The sequence below is a fragment of the Larus michahellis genome, chromosome 1 (genome assembly GCF_964199755.1).
Source record: "Larus michahellis chromosome 1, bLarMic1.1, whole genome shotgun sequence".
In the NCBI taxonomy this organism is placed as follows: Eukaryota; Metazoa; Chordata; class Aves; order Charadriiformes; family Laridae; genus Larus; species Larus michahellis.
The window spans coordinates 198,285,037-198,308,728 of NC_133896.1; the positions used below are offsets into that span (position 1 = coordinate 198,285,037).

General features: G+C 36.4%; 1 protein-coding gene across 4 annotated transcripts in view; it reads right to left on the reverse strand.

Annotated features, from left to right (window-relative positions):
• Positions 1 to 3,321: 3,321 nt before the first annotated feature.
• The window catches only part of B3GLCT (beta 3-glucosyltransferase), a 64,042-nt gene continuing 43,671 nt past the window's right edge, over positions 3,322 to 23,692 (reverse strand). For all 4 annotated transcript variants that reach the window (XM_074568106.1, XM_074568097.1, XM_074568088.1 and 1 more), the window contains 8 exons: positions 22,857 to 22,920; positions 17,929 to 18,060; positions 16,876 to 16,945; positions 12,646 to 12,759; positions 11,755 to 11,854; positions 10,648 to 10,767; positions 8,250 to 8,394; positions 3,322 to 4,964 (listed from right to left, as the gene is read on the reverse strand). In XM_074568106.1, coding sequence (XP_074424207.1) covers positions 4,797 to 4,964; positions 8,250 to 8,394; positions 10,648 to 10,767; positions 11,755 to 11,854; positions 12,646 to 12,759; positions 16,876 to 16,945; positions 17,929 to 18,060; positions 22,857 to 22,920 — 913 coding nt within the window. In that variant the 3' untranslated portion in view covers positions 3,322 to 4,796. The remainder of the gene's footprint in view (positions 4,965 to 8,249; positions 8,395 to 10,647; positions 10,768 to 11,754; positions 11,855 to 12,645; positions 12,760 to 16,875; positions 16,946 to 17,928; positions 18,061 to 22,856; positions 22,921 to 23,692) is intronic.

Consider the following 23,692-nt stretch of genomic DNA (forward strand, 5'->3'; position numbering starts at 1 on the left):
TCCAATGCATTGTCCAAAGCTCACATGGTCCATCCCCTTAGTCTTTGACCCTGGTCCACAACTGCTGCCCTTCAAAAGGAATTTTCAAAGGGTAGGGATGGCTGAGAACCTGAGCTGTAACCGTGGCTTTGTCAGGCGTTGGCTTCTTACTTCAGTATCTTTTCTTCCATTATTTAAATGCATTTGAGTACAAAGCCCCCTTCATTATGGCTTTCCTGTGAAGAGAACGCAACTTAACACTTTGTCCCATGGCATCAATGAGCAACAGATGTTCCTACAAACTCACAGCTGTTTGAAATACATACAAGACAAGTGGGCACAAACGAACTGATGACGCACAATAATTTTGACAGCAGAAAATTTTCATCATTGGCTTTCTATTATGACAATTAGCGAACTGCTTACACTCTAGATTTTATACTTTTTTTTGGTAAGTCTGTAAACTATTAACAACCTACTGCTATTTACTTGTTTGGAGCTGTTCTGTGTAACACCTAGGCTCTTAAGCCTTCAGACTTACAAAAACATTGCTTTAAAAATGTATTTCTCACATAAATAGCTTAGCATTTATTTATTTAGCTTACAAAGCCAGCATGCCTACAGATTTTTCCATAAAGAATGTTTCGTGATACTCCATTGATGTAATTTCCTATCACTCTTCTTCATAGCTTGCTTTCCCTAACAGTTCTTGCTTTCTTTGTGCATCCTTTTGGTTTCTGTATACATTTGCATAATGTCTACTTACCTTTTCACCCTTAAACGCATTATTTCTGTTGTATCTTTTCCCCCAGTGTTCAGAGCTAACCGGTCTACAGACACTCCACCAAAGCTGTTTCATTCCTGCCATCCAAATGCAGGTCCTAGTTAATCTCAGGAGACATCTTCCGTGGATTTCAATGGAGGCACTGCTGCTTCCTGACTTAACAGGGGCACAAAAAACCAAGTGTAAGTCAAGGGACGCGGCCAAGGCAGCTAGATGCAAACAGAGAGTTCACCTCTCTCTGCTTCCTCTAATCCCACGGGTCTCTTCCTGTAAACCACAGACTGAGACTTGAAAAATGTGAGGAATTTTAATCTCGGATTGATTTAAATCATCGAGTAGTTAGTTACACGATGGCTACCACTGTAAGGCTGTGCATTAACAAAGCTAATCTTTATACATGCACACAACGTGAAACAAAGTGAAACAGAAAAATTAACTACTTACAAATTGATACTGCATCTACTTTTTTGCTGAATGAAGCGATTACTTAAGGATATCCTCTTCAATGTGACTGGGAAGGGGAATTGATTCTGCACTGCCAAGGGGGGTGTGCGCCCCTGGGTAGCGGGAGGGCGAAGCGACCACGCTGCGGTGACACAGGACCGGGGAGCTACAGCTGCACCAGGCAGCATTAATGACAGAGACCCAAGTGCTCTTCGTTTCCTCAGTAAACGTATAATGAGGTGGCATCAGCAGAGAGGATTTTGCTCATTATTCTGAATTTCTCCTTTAGTTTCATATCAACAATAAGCAGAAACAATTCCACTGAAGCAAACTCAAATTTATTTATTATCAGGGAATCCAATGAACAAAAGCCTCCAGAGTGTTACGGTGGCGTAAAAAGCAAACCTCTTGCTACTTTTCCACGTTTTTTGGTAATGAAGTGGCATTACAGGCTTTAGAGGCACTTCACAGTCGTCTGTTATAGAAACACTTACCCTAAAATTCTAAATTTTTTTCTAAAATAGATTCTAAATAGATTGGCATCGTGGGCCTCTGACTGAGACATATTCTAGTTCCAGCCATGACGACAAAAGTTATAAACAATGAGAAACTAAGGAACTGAAAATAAAGTCATTCTGACCCCTCCCTCCAGCCAGCAGTCGTTATTGCTGGGGTTAGGGCAAAGTTGTGCCGCATGAAAAGGAAGTTTCCCAGCTGGGAAGCTCCCTCAGAGTCCTGCCCATTTCCCTTCTCACAAAGGAAGAGGCAAAGGTCAGTTCCTTTTGGCTCCCTCCATGCCTGGGCCATCTGCAGATGGAGGGAAATAAAAATGGATTCACAGCCGTCATTCTCACCTGTGATCAAAGGTGGGATCCAAATACTTCATCTCTCATCATTTATGTATCCTGCTATACTGAAGGCACAATTTCAAGATTTTTTTTTGGCTCCTGAAAGCAGATAAACCAACCAACCAACCAACCAACCATGTTATCAAGAGAATGCCATGAAATAAATATCTTAATACATGGTAATTTTCTGTATTATAAACATAAAAACCAGCCTGTCAATAATGATTCCCAGAATTTCTTTTTCAAACCATGGTTATGGAATGTCCCAGAAAAGGGAACTTCAAGCAGTCGGTCAATTTTGCAGTCCTGTTTTAATCTGCCTGTTACTAAAGTGAGTTGTGAACTCCCCTTCTCTTGCTTTGCTTTCACATTACACCATTTATAATCCCCTTGATTTTCCTTAGAAACATTAGCACTTTTCAGGCTCATTAAGGCACAATTTTGTCTTTGGGTTTCAGATAGTAACAGCCTTGCTGAGTCTTCTAAAACTAAATTCAATATAGAATGCTTCACATCTTGTTTTCAGAAACTCTCTGGGACCCTCTGCTTGAAAAAAAATCTTAGTTTCTTAGTTCATGGAATAAAAGGTCACTTTTGTCATGCTGCTGCTAGGGTTGTGTATCATTAGTTATGTCTCAAAAGTCAGAGTTTTGGGGGCAGAAAATACTTGAGTAAATTACTGCTTCAGTGCTTTCGAAACTATGAAGATGGGAATCAGAAGTCTGATGCTTATTAATAAAAATCTTTGCAGTAAAACCCAGAGCTAATGGCAAGAGAAAAGAACGTTAAGACAACTACTACATTTCTAAGACCAGAAGTAAAAGTCCCAGTAAGCAAGCAATGAACGAGTCAATGGCTCCCAATCTCTAAACCAGACAGAAGGCTGCAAGCGCAACACAGCGTGGACCTGAAGATAATTGTCTTTGCCTGACTTACTCTGCCTCCACAGGGCCCGAGGAGACGTGGAAGACCAACGCTTTGAAGTTGGAAGTGGTGGGACTACCTTTGGAGAATTTGATGATGACACACATTTTGTGACAGCATCAAGATTCCCGATCGCATGTGAAGTCCACTGCAAAAGCATTTTTCATTTGCACAAAACTTGACACTTGAAAATTAACCTAAGCTGGGGAAGCAGAATATGAAAAAAAAAAAAAACAAAAACGTTTAAGCTGACCACAGAATACCATTCAGATGATAAAACTGTAACACGGGCGCTTAAATAATCCTGTACTCGGTTTGCAAAGAGGAAGAAGGCACAAAAGGTCAAAGGAGAATGCTTTTATTTAGCTTTCAGCTCTCACAGTTCTAAACAGTAAACATAATTAACAATTCACCCATGGTGCCAGAGAACATAGTCCTGGTATCAGTAAAATGTCTACTGTTTAAGGCACTGATAGTGGGAAGAGAAAAGACATAACATGGATTGCCCCTATTTAATCAGAATTCGAATCTATTATGTGCTTGCTATTCAAATGCTTAAAATTCCACAAGCGACAGTCACAAACAAATGTTTATACGGCTTCAGTCATTACTGAAACAGGAATCCGTGGCTCCCCTACTTCGACTTAAGAGCAAGTGTTGCATTACTTTGGAGTGGAATCAATTTTTAACCTACTCAAAGAAAACAAAACACAAATTACTTCAGCAGTATGGCTTTAAGACCCTGTATTTGGTTAAGATATAGCAAGCGAAGTTAAATAACAGCATACAAGTGCCATATACTGTCATCTTAAAAGGAGCAGTTTTACAGTATAAAAATTAGTTTAGAACATACTAAAGCCAGGTTTTGTACAAACATCTTTACAAAAATTAATTACTCGAAAAAAAAAAAACAAGAACATTTTAAATATGAATCACTCTTTACAAGTTGTATGCATAAAATTACTTATCTTGATGATATAAATTAGGAATACTACAAAGTTTTTAAAGCTGGCATCCGTATACTATTGAAATGCACACATCAGAAGTACTGAAGTGTTAGTTCTGCAAAAATCCTTAAGAGCCACATTTATTCTTGCCAAATAGATACACAGTGACTCAGGTTTCTAAAGGAGCCACAGTGACCTCCCGTGGCCACTTAAGAAATCCTTGTCCTAAACCTTTTTTTCGATTTTGAGCACGACATTCCTCACAAATGCTGATAAACTTACAAGGTACAACAGTGGTTCACGCTTGGCCCATCCACCCCAGGAAACCACAATATTTCTATTTGAAATGAGTATGAAGAACACAGCCTTCACACAATCTAGCTCCTGGGCACAGAAACAAAGTCATGTCTCCTCTCTGATTTCTCAAGAACCTGTTCCAGAACAGTTTAGGGAACTGTTTTCTGTAGGTCAATGAGAGATGATGTTCAATAGATGTTCAACACATGTTCAATATTAGGCTCCCAAATGCACCACTTCAGCTTTTGAGAGAACAAAGGAAGGAAAGGTAAATTGATGGTGTCTGACTCAAAGTCCAAACCAGAACACAAAGTTGTATGAGACATTTTAAATGCGTGTCAAATTGATTGGTATACAAAGCCCAAAAACATTTTAGAAAGAAACCAAGTGTAACGAAGAATCTGTAAGTCCGTTAGGTGCCTTCTTCCATTGCTCTGAAGGAATGCAACAAGCAGGAACAAAACATTGTCTTCTCTGTCATGAACACGTGAACAATGTGAGAACACCACAAAAATTACAGTAGTGACTGTCTCATCTGCAGTACATTAATCAACACTTAAATTCTTCTACTGCTTATAAATCCTCTCTGTTATACCCAACTTTCTTTCCATTAAGCAACTCTTCTGTGTTCGGTGCCAGCCATGTGAAATACACCTTCACTGGATCAATATTCCAATGCTTGTGAAATGATACTGGAATTTGGTGAGAAAGGTAGCCTTTTGGGTAGTCCATTGGCCGCGCCTAAGATGGAAGAATAAACCAAAACCACTAGTACTCAGTGACGAAGAATAATTTCAAAACAAGAACGTATCACCATTCAACGACCTCCGTATCTTAACAAAGCAACACGGCATTGACAAAACATACAAGATGGTAACAAAGGGGTTTTTTACATTATTCTGGATTTAGATCTTAAATTTACGCTGCAGTCATCATGCTATGAAGTACACTGATATTAAATATGCCCTGTTTCTCAGCATGAAATGGTCACCATCTATGAAAACACGTGTAATGACAAATTGATTTTAAGTAATATACCCTTGCTCCTCCTCTTAATGAGAGCTGCCAGCATTCCGGGTGTGATTATAGTTTCCTAATAAGGCCATAAGCAACCCAGATATATGAAGTTTTATCATGGGGAAACGTTACCGAATCAAACAGGAAATAATGTGGTGCCAGAAAACTGCACTGTTATTCTTTATAAGGTGATATCAAAAAGAGACAGAATTACAACACAGCCACATGATGCAGCTGACTTCTTAAGGCACAAAGCATGTTTCATTTCCTCTGACAGTTTAGTGGCATGTAAGTGCATCCTTATATAAAAAAGCCCCACCTGTAGCGGTCCCTGGTAAAATAACTAGATTTTGCCATTGTAAATAGAGTTTTTTGTAAAGAGAAATGCATGAAAGGCACACATTTGGTTTTTTCTAGATGTAAAACAGAAGAAGAAAATTGAGCGATTGGGATACCGAATCACCACTGAATCAGTTACTAACCTGGGCTAGTAACTGATTTAATAACTGCACACTTCACCTACTTAGGGCGGTATTTATGAACTCTACCTGCTGCATTCCTCACACAGTTCTGTATACAATCCAGTCATAAAATTAGGCAACAGAATTTGACATTAAGAAATTTAAATATGTGTTGCTGTTCTCGGTTTTTTTATTTTGATATTTAAACCACAGAGTGTTAATTTTTAAAAATTCCACTGGAGAAATCAAAAGGGAGCCTATCTCTCTCAAGACTTCTAAAAAAAACTTTAATGAACATCTGGGTTTCAAAAACCTGAATAATTTAATTTGGATAGAGATAGTTTTTAGATATCTGAGACCAAAGATTTTTGCTGTTTGAAAACCAAACAGCTTTTTATTGAGCTATAGACAAAATTTTTGTGTTTTGGTAATTCTAAAAGAATGAGATCTGCTCTAATAACTACAATTTTTTATTACATTGCTCTCTAAGAATCATACTGCTTTATAGGTGGTTGACCTTAAGATATAAATTCCCTGAATTTCTTCATTCTTAAATTTTGCAGAATCTATTATTGTAAACTTTGCATTTTTATTTTGGTGCTGGAATTTGTACTTGGTATTCCACAAAAGCCAAATATGTTGCTCTTGCCCAGATTTTATATTTTAAGACCACAATCCTGGCTGCTACTCAACATGGGAAGGTTCCTGTTCTCTTTAAGTGTCTCGTCATGTCAAAAGCCTCTGGGACAGGTTACAGAACACTTATCTACCTTAGCATGGGGCAAACAGGAGACCAGTAAGAACCAGCAAACACTGTTTAATCACAGACACTCTGAGGATGAAAATATCTTTGCTTCTGTTTCACAATATATACTCAGTACAACTTTGGATTCATGTACTTCAAGGAACATTGTACATCACAATATTTCAGTGAAGTCGTTAAAAAATGATCTTCCGGTTTTCTCATTTTTAAATATTTGTTGCATAATAGTGGAATCATAGAATAGTAGTTTTCCCCCTGGGGTTAATTTTCGTTCAAGGTATGTTGAATTAGAATTTGTTATAAGCAGCAGTAAAGATGAATTACAGTTCAAGTGTAACTTTCTATGCGGAAAATCAAACTGCTAGGATTTCACTTTCAAAGTGATTCAGTACCAAATGCACACCATTAAGGACTACAACAAAGTGCTTTGTTTTGTTGTATAAGGGCTGTTCCTACAAATCTATAAAATGAGTTCTGTTCTTTCCAACTCTCCTTTAAGTAATGTTTATTTTTTTAAAAAACACCTGTGCAAGCACAAACTATTTAATAACTCTGTTGATTTTATAAGACGCGTTACTTGCTTTCTTTCATACTTATGCTGAAAAGAGTAAGCAATGATAAACAAAACAGGAAAGTAAACAAATAGGATTTTTTTTTAGATGGAGAAGGAACTAAAATATTGAATAGTGCATTCTCAGTCTTCCCATTTCTCTAAATAATAATCAGAAAGAAAATTTTAATATAGGAAAAATGGATAATTTAAATAGCAAACACCTCCGCTCCCCGACAGCTGCTTTTAGTTACACGGCAATTTACTGGTTTACAAGTAGCCTATTATCTTAATCTCAGCTCATATTCAGATACATAGGTCTTCCCAGTTTTCAAACGAGATTAACACCTAAAAAACATCAAACACTACACTGATGTAAAGGCTGATTTTTATTTATTTTTTTTTTAAATGTACTGTTTGGGAAAAATCATAAGTCCTTCTTCTCTTTGATGCCATGGGAGGAAGGTAAAGTGTTTATTTGGTTTACAAGGCAGCAAATCTCTCTGGGACTCAATGCATTGTGTCTTCCACTGTGACGCTGCAGTTAGGCTGTCAAATATTCTGGAAGACAGAAACAAGATTCAAACCTATTCCAACCCACTTCTCCCAAACCGGAGAATATACTCACAAGAAAATTATGTTTTGTGACCTCTTTTTCCCTTGTGCTAGCACAGGGCAATTTACCATACTTATACTATTCTTCAGAATCCACCAAAAAAAGCAACAGTTTTAGGAACACTTTTAAATTTTGTATCTTCGCTAATGAGATATTTCAGAATAGTAAACACTGAATCGATAGAAAAATTGGATAAGTAGAGAAGACAAATTCACTGAAAATTTCACAGTCAGTGCTCCATTACCTGAAGAAAAAACTACTGTTGTGTGGTTTGTTTTTTTTCTTTTCTTAGAGGACATATCACAAGTACTCAAAGCATGTGGCTCCTAATTCTATTTGTTTTTCCAAGTTCCCACCTCTGACTGCATTTTTTATAAAATGTAGTCATAGGGTAACTGAAATATCTTATAAACTACTACAGCATTGCAGTAATACACTTTTGGTTATATTTTTGTTTTCTTGATCGAACTTGCTCTGGAGAGAAATATGGTATAGCAGCAGCATCTTGGTTATAGTTATTACACATTGGTCGAGTTTGCAATATTTATGAGTCCTTTTTTATGTGTACACTTAAAAGAATAAAATATATTTTAAATACTAGTAAAAGTAACTTTCTGACCTGATGAAAAAGCGGACTGTGTGTTATAGGGATTCCTAAACCACTGAAACACATCCCAAGGACCATATCATCAGGCGCGTCCATGCTGTAACACCGGCATTTACTAGCGAGTAGTTTCTGAACAGCTATTCTGCTGAAAACCATCCTGAATAAAAAAAGCAAATGAAACATATAAGACAATAACTACTAAAGAAGCCAAGTGACTGTAATTAATAAATATTGCTAAATGATACAAAATTGCAAGACAAAATGCAGCCCTCTTGTACAATATATCTGAAACTTCAGAATTTGAGAAGTCAGTACTGAGAAGTAGTGTAAGAGGCATTTTCTGAAAGATAATTACTTTATGTAATGAAAATTAATTACACCAATTATGACAATTTTTGTTATTACAACAATCACTTAGCTAGTCACCATTTTTGCTGCAGCTAATTCCTCATAAATTTGCCCAGGACTTCAAAGGGATATTCTCTATCTTACTCGAATGTATTATCCAGTCAGTTATCGGGTAGCAATTAAATGAAAAGAACTCTAAACCTGAACTGTCATTCCTTGAATCCTCTATTATACAGAGTTCTCTCCCTAAGTCAAAAACATTCCTTTAAGCCACTGCAAGACTCTTCTGTTGATCCTAACTGTCCTGCTCATCTAAATACTAAGCACAGCCTGGAGCTGTTAGATTGTTATCACTAAAATAAGCATTCAATAGACCAGAAACACAATGATGTCTTAAATTCAACAGCTGCGGGAATATACTCTTGCCTAGTATTCCACAGCTGCCTTTTCTCAGGTTACATCACCCACCCAGCCTGATCAGAATATAGGGTACTCTAGCTACTACAAGTTCTACTAGAAAGATTCACACTCTAAAATTGCTACATGGCCTCATAAGTTCATTCACTATATGACAATCCTTCACTTGACACTGGGACGTGGCAAAACCTCTACAGATACAGAATGCTAAGGCAAAAAGCCTGACCTGAGAATATTGTCAGAATGAAGTTGTAAAATACCCCATAATTATTACTGAAATTTTTAAGACTGCATGGATCATAAAAAGAAAAAAAAAAAAGAGTTGAGACTTGTGGCCAGCATGTGTTGCTACACAGAAGGTGTGACGTGAATTGCACACATTTGGGGAAGATACTTGCTAGTTGATTACCTGGACTGTGTCCTTTCAGTTATATAGAATTCTTTGCTTACAACGAACCTTCCCAAAATCAGGGTATGGAGCAAAATGGATGATCTGTGTCTCTATCTGCTCAAACCTGAGAATGAAAATAACCCCCAAACTTCCACGTCTACATGACAGAATAGAAACTAAGAGATAAACACTAATAATACATAGAATTATCAGACTGATAACCAACAAACATACCAGCGTCAGTAAAAGGTTTGTTTCTTAACTCAAGCATAAACCCTACTTAAGTAAGATCTTATGCGACTATGCAAAACAATGAGAACGACAGTCAATTGATTTTTACTTATTCATGGATGAATAAGAATCTAGTAAGTTATTATAGGCACTACTTTTCACCGAGTGAGACACTAAGGACATTCAGATGTCCACACTACTTGCTTTAGACACACAAGGTGGGTCACACAAGATCAGTCTTAAGATTGTTCTGATTGCAATATGAGCCAACCTGAAAGTTTATAGACATGATAATTTAAACCAAATTTTGCATACAATCACAGCGACCCCTTTGTCTCATGCATGAGATCAACCCACAGTGATCTCTTTCTATGAGACACTATTTCCCAAGACATCAACATCAAACTCCTTGCTCAGCCACCTCTCCATAAATCATCGCGTGAAGTTCAAAACCAGAAGGAGAATCATGAACATTTTTCTCCGTGCTAGGACAAAGAAAGAGAACAGGAAGGAATATTCTCATTGCTGCAATTTGTATCACTAGGTGTGCTGCTTTGGGTTCTCCTGCAAACTCCACAACAGTTCAGATCACAAGCGTATTTTTTTAAGCAACTATCCCAATTGTCTCTGCTTCCTACACTTTGAATCACATTGTAAGATGGTCTCTGAGTATGCAGAATGAATTCTATCAGTTGGAACAAGGCTGCATGACATGCACCAGGAGAACATGTGGTGCAGATAACTGGTAACAGGCACTCAATTCATAGGACCAGTCAAGCCAAAAAGACCTCTCTGAAATATGCATGGTCTTTGTCACCAACTGCTTTGCTCTACAAATCTGTTCCCAAGAGGCTGCACAACTTCTTACTAGTTAGGACATTTTCAGTCTTTGAGCACCACCGCATCTTAATCGCACTAGGAAACATCACTGTTTCTGTTGAAACTGATTTGTGTTGTAACTCAAAACATTTGCATTCAAAGCAGGGGCTGATGTAGATCTCAGCAGGAGTTTAAATAAATTACCCTCCTCCGCCAGTGATATAACTGTATCCTCCTGTTCCCAAGCCGTAACCGTAACGCTCTCCAAGAAATACTGGTTCACTTGGGTCATAGCAGCTGAGTAATTTTCGGAGTCTGAAAATACTGTAATATGAAAATCCATTAAAAAAATAATCATGTAGACATTTATTTCAAAAACAGACATTGCTAGCCTAAACTGCATTCAGGTAAATAGCAGAAAAATAATAGGAGAAATTCAGAAATTCTACAAAAAGCAGAGATACAAACTTTTAAACAGAAATTTATGATGGGTTATTTACTATGAGATGTGATTAATGAATTTGGTCAAATAATAAATCAATTAGCTTAAAATATTTTTCTGAAGAAGGAAGTACAGTTTCTCAGCAAAACTGTCTCATCTCAGAGAAAACATGAAATTGTTTTTTCCAAACAATGGTAAAATCTTTGCAAGTGTCTTTTCTTACCAGGAAATGAAAACAAAAAGGTAGATTTAGTTATACAAATACTGCTTTATCTACAATTATAGCCTCTTCCAAATTCTTATTCTGATACATGATTTAATGTAAAATGTCGCCTTGAGCACTTACTCTCATATTCATGACCATGTGACCCTGCTGCTTGATCATTGTGCCTTATTTCGCTTATATTTTCACAGCGTCAGTTTTCATGTGAATGGGATCTAATTGTCTAATAAGGGCAAGTCCCCGGACACCGTTCTGAGTGGCTCTGACAACTGACCCTAGCGTATGGAACCCTCCTTCTGGCACACTTATGTGAGGAATACGTCTTAGAACGTGTACCAGCAAACGACTAAACCCAATCATCTCAGATATACTTACAGTGAAGAATCATGATGAGCAATCATATTCCGACTATATGATTACATAATAACACTAATACGCATAGTTTTTATCAAGTTACTAGATTATATTGTTTTTAATGTAAGTCAAGGAATGCTGAAGGAAAGTGACAATTTTTTTCCTTAGAGGAATATAAATCTATACAACTAATAAAGCAGCTGTATCTCTTTAATACAGAGGAAGAGATGAATATTGCTAAAAATCCTATCAATATGAACAATGGTAATTCCTGAAGTATTGCAGTATTTACCTTATCAGTGTGTCATCATCCACTATGACTAACCAAGGAGTTCTGGGAGAGCTATGATTCAAAAACCTTTCCAAAATGGCAAAAGTTTTCCCACAGTGACCTAAAGGAAGAGAAGTAACAGAATATATACATTTAAATAAAACGAGATTTTGGAATAAACAATTACTCAAGAATTAAATAAGTATTCTACTGCACTAGGCAAAACATTTTGGAAATGACTGGCAACATATTTGAGATGCAAGTTTAAATTACATCCTTTAGAAAAAACCCTAAAAAGCCTTTTCAGAAAAAAACCTAAAATTATTAAACTCATGGAAGCCATGAGGCTTTTTTCTATTCAAACACAAAGTACGTTACTTTAAAACCACATTATTTGTCCTTAAAATATCTTCCAATCTTAACATTTAGTTTTTGTGCTTAAATCAAGACATACTAGGCACAAGTATATAATATTTGAATACCATACGGCGGGTAGTTTATGCTCAGTAACCAGTCAGCACTGTCCCATGTCTTTTGACATAAAGCTATGACTTCTGCTACTATTGACAATCTTGAGTCAAGATCATCAATAACTCAAGAGTTATTACTCCTACCCAGAGCAATAACACCAATTTTTGTCTCTTGGAACGTATCGGTGTATCATGCTTTCATACTCACAGTATTTAGTTTTCTACTAAAAAGAATATTGTACCTACATAGGTGAACTGTACTCTCCATCTATTTCCTGTGTGGCAAAAGCATTTTATTTTTAGCTTAGGCTGCACAAATGTGCTATCGAAATACAGAATTTCTAAATTATATGCTATGCATGAAATATACGTATCATCCATAAAACTTAGCATCTTTAGACAGTTATTTGAGCAAAACTGACAACAACAGCCAATAGCTCACCTCTGTCAGTATTAGGTACGCCTAAATCTATAGTAGGAATGGAGATGTCTGCATAATCGCTGTAGTATTCAATAAGGGCAGCTTCTCTTTCCCAAGTCTGCTTTACAACTGGTACTGCAAAACAACCGTTGACATTGAAACATAAGTCAATTGTTTAAAATAAGTACCTGATTGAAACATTTATGCACCTTGTTAACTGGACATATTCCTTCTCTTGGTAATGAAAACGCCGTTTCAAAGACAGCATCATGGCTGTAAATGTTCATTCTTTTTCCTTTGCTACAATATTTAGAGAGAAACAATTTCACATTTTTATGAAAGCCTGTCAGGGCAGTTCTATTTAGATAGTAATAAATTTTCTTTTAAAATATGACTACAGTTTCATTCATATTGCATTGAAAAATGTGATGTTTACATTTATGCTAAGCAAAGTATGGAATTCGTTACTTTTACACTTGCCATGGTGGACTTTATAGCACACATCAGCATCAACACTATCACAGATCTATCATTCTTCCAGTATTGAAACTGCCGCGTTTTAAAAACAGCAAACCCAACTGTACAGCATGTAAAATATTCTGAATCAGAAACAGACCAAACGCACCTGCTGAAATATCCACTTGTGTTATATACGTCATACCTGACACCACGTTAATGCTCAAAAACACCTGTGTCTGGAAACACACTCACAGAGGGACATTTATAAATATCATACAACCAATTTTTAGCCCCCAATGGAGATTCTTTTCAAAGAAGGACTGTTTAATGTTTCTCTACAAGAACAATCCTTTTCTTATTAGTTTGCCATTTGACATTAACATTTAAAATTGATCATACAAAATTCTAATAATGATGCTAAAAATCTTTAAATTGTATCAAGAAGTGAATAAATTATTGGTAACACAAACAAAAGCCGAACACCTGCGGGGTGTTTAGAAGAGAATGATCAGATTAAAATGAATGATTTTTTTCCATTTTAAAAACTAAACGGTCAGGACTTAGATGAACAATGACTCTGAAACACGATGCATTCTCTGCTATCATTGTTTGTCCGCTTTATGTTCTTTGACACCATCCAGTAGGTCTCATTAGTAGTAGCTATCTCTTCAAATGGAGGAAGTATTAACGTAATTCCCATTGTTGCTGTGTAACTCTGATGCTTGTGAACAACTCGTTTTAGCCCCTTGCTGGAATCATCCATCACCTAACTTGGTGTTTGCTGCCTACCTGCTCGGTCACTTCCCTCTACTCTGATCACAGAGACTTGTAGGATTTATTATACTCGACTGACCAACAGTCAGTTTGATAAGACTAAAATGAACTGAATGGTGAATGTTAGGATAGAGTAGTAACAACTCAGTGCACTAATGGAAAGGGTTTATTATTTGGAAAAAATATAATTCCACTTCTGTAGCATTGTGCAATGGACGATACTGCTTTTAAAAGTTTTAGTCACTTAAACCTGCTCTCAAATTTTTGCATTACAAAATCCAAAGAGAATTATGTACAAAAGATATGTTCATACATGACAGTGGAGTTTTGAAATGCAAAGCCAGGAATCTCACAATACATTAACTCCTATGTACTAAAAAGTCACGTTACATCATGAAACAACTGCATAATCATGCATTTATTGACAGAGAATGCCATGTAAACTTATTTTTTTCCAAGTAGAATAAAAGACCCAAATAGGCAGGAAATTGTTTTCTTATTTTGTGGAAATGTTCTATTTCAAAAGTGTTTCTCAGAAGAGCAAAACCAGAAAGCTTTCAGAAAGGCCCTAATACAGAAATGTCACAGATATACAAAACGCTTCCAATGTTCACCTGGCAGAAGAGACACACCTGTAAAGGCTGTTCCACCTTTCTCCAGCCAAGGACCTCAACCTCACTAGGGTGCTTTAATGTACAGAACTATTTGCTATTACAGACTGAGCCTCTCAATTTCTTCAGTGGAGTCTCACTTTTTTGTATAAATGAAAAAAGTTCACTGAAGCAGGGATCAGAGCTTCACCTCAGTTCAGTGGTCTAACAAGGGGGTTACTACCCAAAGTGTCTTTCTCTTTCCTTGCTTGTTTTGATGTTAAGTGCCACCATTCAGGCTAATGCCTCTTGTAAACTGAATCCCGTAACACTTTGTAACTTCTACAAAACTCATATGTTCCAAAGAAAGAACAACTACTTGAAATTTCTGACTAGCTACTGATGCAAATATTTATCCGTATGTATTAATACTTGTGATCACACCAAAAGTTTTAATACTGCACTAAAGAGATGTTTATAGAAGGTCAGCTCTACGTTCTTAATTATATTTCATTTATGCTACTTCTAGAACCTCGATGCATGTTTGCAGTCTTGAAATTTTCTTATATAACCATATACGGTATGTGTAAAGCGGAGATTTGTACCTGAAGTAAATTCTTAAGTAAAATTTATCTGCTTTTGCACATTCAATTCCAATCCTTAATGTCGCACTAATGTAGTTTTTTGGCATACAATAAAAAATGACTTACCAGCTAAAAGGAGCTCTCTGAAGCTGGCATCCATTAATCTTTCAAAATCTTGAGTAAGATTATCCTCTACTGCATAACACTGGAAGCTGTGAGGAAAGTTCAAGAATTTTCCTCAGTCTTCAACAAGTGTTTCTTGTGTTTACACTATCTTTTTGAAGACTTACATTCTTTTCTGACTTTCTAGGTTTGGGTTTTTTTGGTTTTAATTTTGATGTAAGAAAATAAACATGGATCCAGAAAGGAGAACTCTTCAGTGAACTCCAATTACAGGCCAGTCAATTTTTTCTGTCAAAAAGCTACTTTAAAGACCACCTAACAATGAGGTGATTAAAATACTAGAAATGTGCCTTCATTGAGTGCAGTAACATTAAGAAAAAAAAAATCCATAAATCTTATTTTGAAGAAAAAAAATCAGCAACTGACAAACAGTCTAAATTTAGAAGTGACAGAATCTACAGTTTTGGATGCATTACCAAAGGGGGATTTAGTTAAGAAAAGAGCTTTTATCTTCATCCTGCCCTCCGACAATAGGTGTGGCAAACCTCCCCCTCCCCACCCCAGCCCCAGTCTGGTACAACTACTAAGGCATTATTTCATTTTATTTATTTATTTTGCTGACAATAATCACTTAAATTAAGCTTATGAACAAACTAAGTTTAATGGTGACAATATTATGTACCTGGAGTATTCAAGGGTACGCAAGATTCAAGTAAATTCCAGGAAATAAATCCATTCCTGAAATTTCCTTATTAACAATATGTCTAGAAGTAAACTAGAACAAACTGGCAGGTGGCATCAATAGGTAGAGCGTCTTCTGCTAAATCAGTGGATTTGGAATTTTTCCTTCCAAGTTTTGTAGACAATGGATCTACCTCAACTTATCTGAGCCTTATTGTGTATTAGCTGAAGCTGAGTGTCTCTCTGCATCTTTATTTTCCGTGCCTCTGAGAAGGAAATGAATACTCACTGGACGTATCTTGTTGGGCTGTACCAGGGGTTTTTTGGTTGTTTTTACCATAGATATCATCATCATATTTCATGGTGACTATGATTACTTGTATAACACTACAATTTCCAGATGAAACGTGCTATAGTGTTGCACACTTGGGAGACTCTTGATATGGCCCATGTCTTGGACAATTGCATAGGGTTACAATAGATACAAGCAATATGACAGCGTAAGCTGCTCAATCTTTTACTGGAGGGAAGGGCAGGACAAAAGGAAGGAGGAGGGGAGAGACCTTTCAGCTTGTTCAAATTTCTCAATCAGCCACCACACAGCTGTGCAATTGCTACTGCTAGTACAAGGAATAGAACTGAACCAATTATCTGGGGGAAACACACTGAAGGATATTAATAGCTGTTTTATTAATTAATGTTGCAACAGCTCCAATTTGCAATAAGATAAGCTACTTTAATGCATATTTTTAATTTAGGTATTCAAGATTTTTGCCAACCAATCACTAATGATGAAACATCAAACGACCACAACTTTTCATCTTAAAACATTTCGCAGCACTCCTGAAGAACTCTGAATAGCAAATTCTACCTAAAGAATAAGCTGTTTACAGTTTTGAAGCTTTCATGTTTCCCAGTGGATTTTGCAAACGTTTAGTCCCAAAGAGCTACAGAGACAGCGTATATCAGTTTGCTTTTAAAATATTAATTTCATACACTATATCGCATAGAACTACTCCCTTGACTAACCATCAACTTACTTCTTTCTCCATGAAATTTCTGACATGTTTTTACAGCAACAAAGATATCTTCCTTTTTCACTGGCTCTCCCTATATGAAGAGAACAAAAAGGAATTTTGTAATTGCAGGCTCTGCCTGTAACATTTTACAGGATTATTATGTCCGTGCATATAATAAAACAGAAAATACCTTTTCGTTGTATCGCATATTAAGTAGAATAGCCTACCAGTAATAGAGTAGAAAGTACATTTTTGTCTCTTGGAAAAAAGGTCACTAGTGGTTTAGAATTCCTGAAATAATATTATTGAAATACTTTTTTCATTGATGTAGTGTTCTAACATGAAATAAACCACATATCATTAGGAAAAGAGAATGAGTAGTAGAACTTTGTTGAACTAAGAATGATTAATCTGAAAAAAGAACGTTTTCTTAATTTCTTTGAAGTTAATCACTATGACAACATATTGAACTATATCATACTTGGAAAAAGAAGCTTAAATTCTACACAGTAGAAATCTTTGAATTTTCTCAACTGTAATAAAATCATTTAACCTTTTTTATTTCTTTTCCTTTTTGGCACCTAGAATTTTGCTCTCCTGGAAGCACGGAACACTTTTTGGCCTCTAGCAAGAGTTAATCCATAATATCATAAATGTATTCTCCTAGAGGTGGAAGAGATGGGTTGTACTTTAATGCACCAAATACTAGGTTACATTTTATCTTTAGCCTCAACAAGTTTTAGATTTCCCATCCGTGAAAGAAAGATTATCTGTACTTCAGTATCTCACACAAATGTAAGGAGAAATACTTTATAGTACAAACGCTGTGGTAGAAAGACCCATTAAAGCATATGCAGTATTTGTTTGCCAGGAAATATCCTGTGCCACAGAAGGCTGAAAGCATATCCAAAAATAGATAAACACCAGAACAAACTTTTTCTTTTTCTTTTTTTTTTTTTTTAACTTCCTGAAAAATATTTTCTTAGGGTTTAAGATTTTTAAAGTCAAGTATTATGCATTTTTGAAAAAGTTTTACCTTTACTAAGCAAATGGTATTTAAAACACAGTACTTACACAAAGTGGCAGAAAATTACTGAATGTTGTTGCACAGTGATCAACCTTATATGAATTCACATCATCTGTGCAGAACTCAGGCACTGGAGTAAGATGTGGTCCTTCTCCTTTCTGCCAAATATACAGGGCAATCTATGAAAACAGAAAACATTTACATCAGTAATGAAACTGGAAAAAAATTCTCAGGGCATACAACGAAATCATATTACAGGACAAACTTTACAGGAAAACTGAAAAATACAGGATGCTTTAGAAGATTTGTTCCTTAGTTGATTAACTAGCTGCATACCTTATTTCTTGCTCACGTTTCTAGAGGCAGTGTGCAACTTTTTGCTATAAAAGAAATTCTATATACAGACAAGTTTTAAAATTTTTTTCATAGAATCACAATTAGTTTCATGTATTTAAGCATATCAAAACAACTCATCTTTAACTTTTATAGGAAGTGGCAGAGTGAATGTTTACACCTTCTTTGAAAGTAAACAAAAATCGTTATTGTGTTGCTCTTTTAAAATTATTTTGATAATTTGGAATAGCTAGGCCTATTTCATCCTATGTGGCAGTTTTTAGCTTTTCAAAACACACCCATTCTCTGGTGACAATTTAAAGTGCTTGAAATCAGTAATGAAACTCTGAGAAGCTGTAAAATACAATGAAGGATAACGTTACAGATATGCTATCCTGTAGTAGATTCTTGTCCATTTTAAATGCAAAACGAAAACAACAAAAAAGCCAGCCAAAATTTACAGAGAGAAAGACACAAACCAGGGATGTATGAAGAAGAGAAAAACCCCATCCTTTTGTATTTACATTCAATTCATAATAAAAATAATAGTATTTCAATCTGTACTTCATGACACATCAAGAACACTTAGACCTGCCCAAAATTTCTACTGCAATACTCTTACACTGCTTATAACTTTGCCAGACTAAGTATTCAGGCAGGAAAGTTCTACACTGGGTGCCTACATCAGACCACTTAAAAGATGAACTTCATTTCATATAAAACTGTTCAGAGACTTGTAAGAACAAAATGAAGTTCTTAAAAATCTAAAAGGCGGAGAATATCTGAGTAAGTACATGGATCCAAAGATTCCCAGCTGCACTGCCATACGCTCCTGATTCTGAATGCTTGGGCTCTTCCCGAGGATAGGCCAAACATGTGAAAGCATCTTTGGACAAGAGCTGTTTGAGCATAACCTCAAGATGTAGGAGATCTGGGTTCTAGGTTTGCTACTGCCTAACTCAGTCAGAAGCTACAGCTTCTAGTTTTCAAAGTGGTGCCTACACTAACAAACTACAGATATGCTGGCACCGAGACTCTCCATGCCATCTCATGAAACTGAGCGGCCAACAAGATGGTGTAGCGAAGGGGAGCCTGACTCTACTGCACAGCGATAATGACACTCCTCCAAGAGAGGAGAATCAGTCCTGCGTTCTAGTTCCTGTTTCCCATGTTATTTACAAATATTCCCACTGTCTCCTGCATGGAAAACAAGTTAAGGGCTCCACTGGAATACGGGACCAGACCCAGCACACACCAAGGCAATGAAAATGAGTCTCCTTTTCACTGTTTTATGCCTACTTAGGAACTGTTAGCTTAAAATCGCCTCAGGGCCAGAATTCAGTTCCTCTTTTAGCAAATAATGCGATCGTTAAGCTCTTATTACGAGGGCGTAATATTTCCTTCTCCCTACTGCTCAGGAAGAACTCAGCGCAAACCAAGAGCATTAAGTATGGTCTGGACAAGCCCAAGTCACCAAACCAGTTACAGACTTCTAAGTTATAGATGATTATTTTCCTGCCCAACTCATTTAGGTCTCAACATCCTCAGAAAATCCCAACTACCTGCACACAGCCGTTTCTGGAACTTAGAAGGAATAAAATAGAAGTGCCAGTTTGTTACAGGCCCTGTTAGGACTGGGGGCAGGGTTGAATACAATCATATTTTTGAAACTTAAGCTGCCAGATTTGAAAGATTTTCAATAGGGTACAGTCACAAACTAGAATACATGACTTTTTAGCAAGTTGCTGATTGTAAGTGGGCTGTTAGAGATCCACATGTCCTCTTAAACCACCTCAACTGCAAAGTAAAAGTATTTAGTTCAGTTGCATTAAAAAGAGTTTAAATTACTGCATTTTTCCTTATAATTGAGTGGATGCAGACGACTGGGAGCTGTGAGTACAAAAATGTTCACTACTAGTGGTCAGCTGATACAGTGGCTTATCAAGTCACTAACTCAGCTGCAGGTTCTTTCAATACAATGCGTTTTGTAGTTTGCACATTCTAAGTTCTCTCAGCCTCACCATGATTAGGTGGCCTGTTTATTTGCTCTTTTAGCAATGCTTCTGAAAACACAGATGCTCTTAGCATCACAAATGAATTCAACAAAATACTGAAGGGAAAGGCCACTATATAGGGAAGAAAAAGCATATGCATGAGTGGTAGTTAAGACAAACACTGTTGATAGTGCTTGGAGTAAAGGAGAAGTATGGAAATGCCACGTAACACATACAGGCTCATGGTAAGGAGCAGCCAATAAGCACACATACATCTCCAAGGTTATCTCCTTGCCTCGTCACCACATTCATATTCTTGTGGCCACAGTCAATGCCACCATGATCATATTCAAGTGGTTCTTGACCCTGCCTGGTAGCTGGAAGACTACATCACAGCAAGGGACAGGATTTCTAACAAGCTTCCAGTACATTTTAAGATTGTATTAGTTCAGAATTCAGCTATTCAGAATTAATGTCTATCACATGAACCAACAAAGAAGAAATGCTCCTGCAGCACAAAGAATATTTAACAATTGTAGTTTAACATGAATTATTTATGAAAGTTCATAATGTGCTAAGATTTTCTACTGAAAATGAAATCTTCAATAGAAAGCCTTAGAATGGTGTGAAGCTATCATATTTCACAAGTAAGGTAGCAGTGCCATTTTGACTAATAGGACAGGATGACAGACTGTTCCGAAAACAATGGAAATGGATTTACAATAAAAAGACAGAAAATATTCTTAATGTTAGCCCTAGTTCAAATCTGATGTTAGATATACAAAAAATCCATTATTCACTTCTAGTTTTGAATAAGCATCAGGCAATATGCTATATGTTGTGCAGTTAAAAAAAAGTCTAAAAAACAATCTACAAGTGAGAGGCATCAAGACAAGAAGTCTTTACCATATTTTCCAAAACAGGCATTCCAGATGGAAAGTGATAGAAATACTATGGATATAAGAAACAGGGACTTGAAAAGTAGAAAAAAACCTGATACAGAGCACAATAAAATACCGAAGACTAGACGCACATGTTATTAGGACCCTGTCAAACTGAAACATTTCTTAAAACATTTATCATCCTTCATGAATTTAAACATTACATACAATCATTAAAGATCACAGATTATATCCTTTGATTTGTTGTCAATCTTGATTCACATAAGAAGGATGCAGAGATAAAAATGATTTAAGCAGGAGAAGACAGTGATTTATAAAATAAATGAGGGGGAATGGAACTGTCTCTAGGGAGACACAAGACTGTGCAGAAAGAATAACTGCAGGACTGAAGTAGGTTATCAGTGGCAATAAATCTGAAATGAAACATATGCAAAGAGCTGCTAACAGAGTAAGAAGTGCATGGAAGTCACTTTGCCAGGAGAGCGATCAATTGTTTTTCATTAAGCAATCTGTGGCACATAAAATGTCTGCTAATGATTTTTTTTTTTTTTAATGACACTATGTTTGGAGGCTTTGTCAGTGCTGAGGTAGGCTGGAATATTGGGAATATACGAATGACTTTGAAGTAACTTACAAAAAGAAGATTAACAGTGTGAAGTCCAAGGTCTTGCATTTAGAAAAATTACCAAGAGGAAAGAAACAGCTTGTTGGCTTGTTTCACGTAGTAAAATGAAAGCTGAGAGGGGTCCAACTGCTTTTGAGAAACACATCAGTCAAGGAGGGGAAACTATGCCAAAGAACAGTGCTGGCACAAACCCAAATTTATTTAAATATGGTACCAATTTATACTCTATAAACACCCTGTAGATTTATGTTGGAAATAGGGAGGTTCACAATCATTACAGAACAAAGATTTGGAACAGCAGCAGTAGTTTTAAGTAAGGGGTGGGGGGGCGGTTCTGGGCCAGAACCACAATTTATAGCTCACTTTTAGGAGTTTTAAAAAATTAAAACAAATTCAACATCACTCACAATTTCAGGCCAAAGTTAGCAAGCTTATTCCAGATTCATCCTCCCCTCCCACCCTGGTTCAGGAATTCACTTTGGTGACAGTACAAAACCCTGGGCTGCTCAAACATTTTGAAGGCAGAAAAAATAAAAAAGCTTCAGGAATAGTAGCACTGATATTCTTTTGGATCCCCCCATTCCTTTCTTCTCATGTTCCTTTTAGTCAACTCATTCTCTGAAAGACCTAGTGGCTGCCTTTTAAAACTGCTGCAAACCAGAGGCAAAAAAAATTTTCTTGACTTCCACGCTGCAAGTTGCAGAGTTGATTGTTCCCACAACAGTTAGGTTCCTCAGACTATTTAATCCAAATTCCATCATATTTAGCTCTTAGAGTCTGATTCAGAAAGTGAGTGAGGCCGGCTAGCATCTGTTACACTATTCCTGTCAGCTTATGCTTCATGAATTGGAAGCGTCTCTCCTTTATAAAGCAATCCTTAGAAGAAACCTCACTGTATAAAACCAAGTATGTATTCCTACATGAATGTAATTTTATTCATTAATTCTTCTACGCTTGAAATATAAAGTATTTCAATATTCTAAAGGAAGGGAAAGAAATTCAACGTGCTGTTGCAGTCAAACCTTTTAACGTCTAAGAAAAACCTGTTATTTCCATTATCATTTATCACCATTGACATATATAGATTTGACACAATTTTTTTTCAGCACATCACTGCTTACCTCATGCTTTAAATCTATTGTAAAGTCTGACTTGAGTGGTTCACTTTTCAACTTCTTTGCAAGCCTATACAATTAAAGATGAAGAAATTTACTCAAAAAACCCCTGTATTTAAAAGAAAAAATCAATCACTTGTGTATGCAGCTAAGTGTGGCTGGTGTTATTGACCATCTTATAAGTAAAAAAAAAAATAAAAAAAAAAATCACACTTGTATTTATTGCCCCAAGAAGCAACTTATATTTGTTTTTTCATATCAATTTTTTTTCCACCTGAAGCACAGTGTGATGTTAATACCAGTTTTCAGCACACAAATTTTGATCCATTCTTCCTGCCCAAGAAGAAAGTTCTCATCTGGAGTAGATGGAGAGGCTGGCATAACATTTTCAACAGGTTAAAGCAGCAGTGCGTTTGAAGCTCAATATTGATCAGCATCTCAAATAATATTCTCTTTTTGTGTATTCCAAAGCAGAGTATTTAGGCACCTTCAATTTATGACTATGCCAATCCTTGCATCAGCAAGATGCATCCAAGTTCTGAAATCGATTAACTTTTCAAATCTCATTTAAAAACTAAGCACCAAATCTGAAATAAACATCTAGTTGTCTCTACAGCATGAGAAACACTTCTAGAGGGCAATACCGTCACTCTAAGATCCAGGAATAAAACTGCTGTCTGAGGAAGAATACATTTTTAAAATGACAAGAGATGGTATTGAACTAGTTTAACAGCTAGTACTGGACAACTGTTAGCTGACATGATGTTAACTTTTAGATTGGCAGAGTAAAGCAAAATAAACCACATGCACAGCAATGATACCGAAATCTATTTCTGTACCCT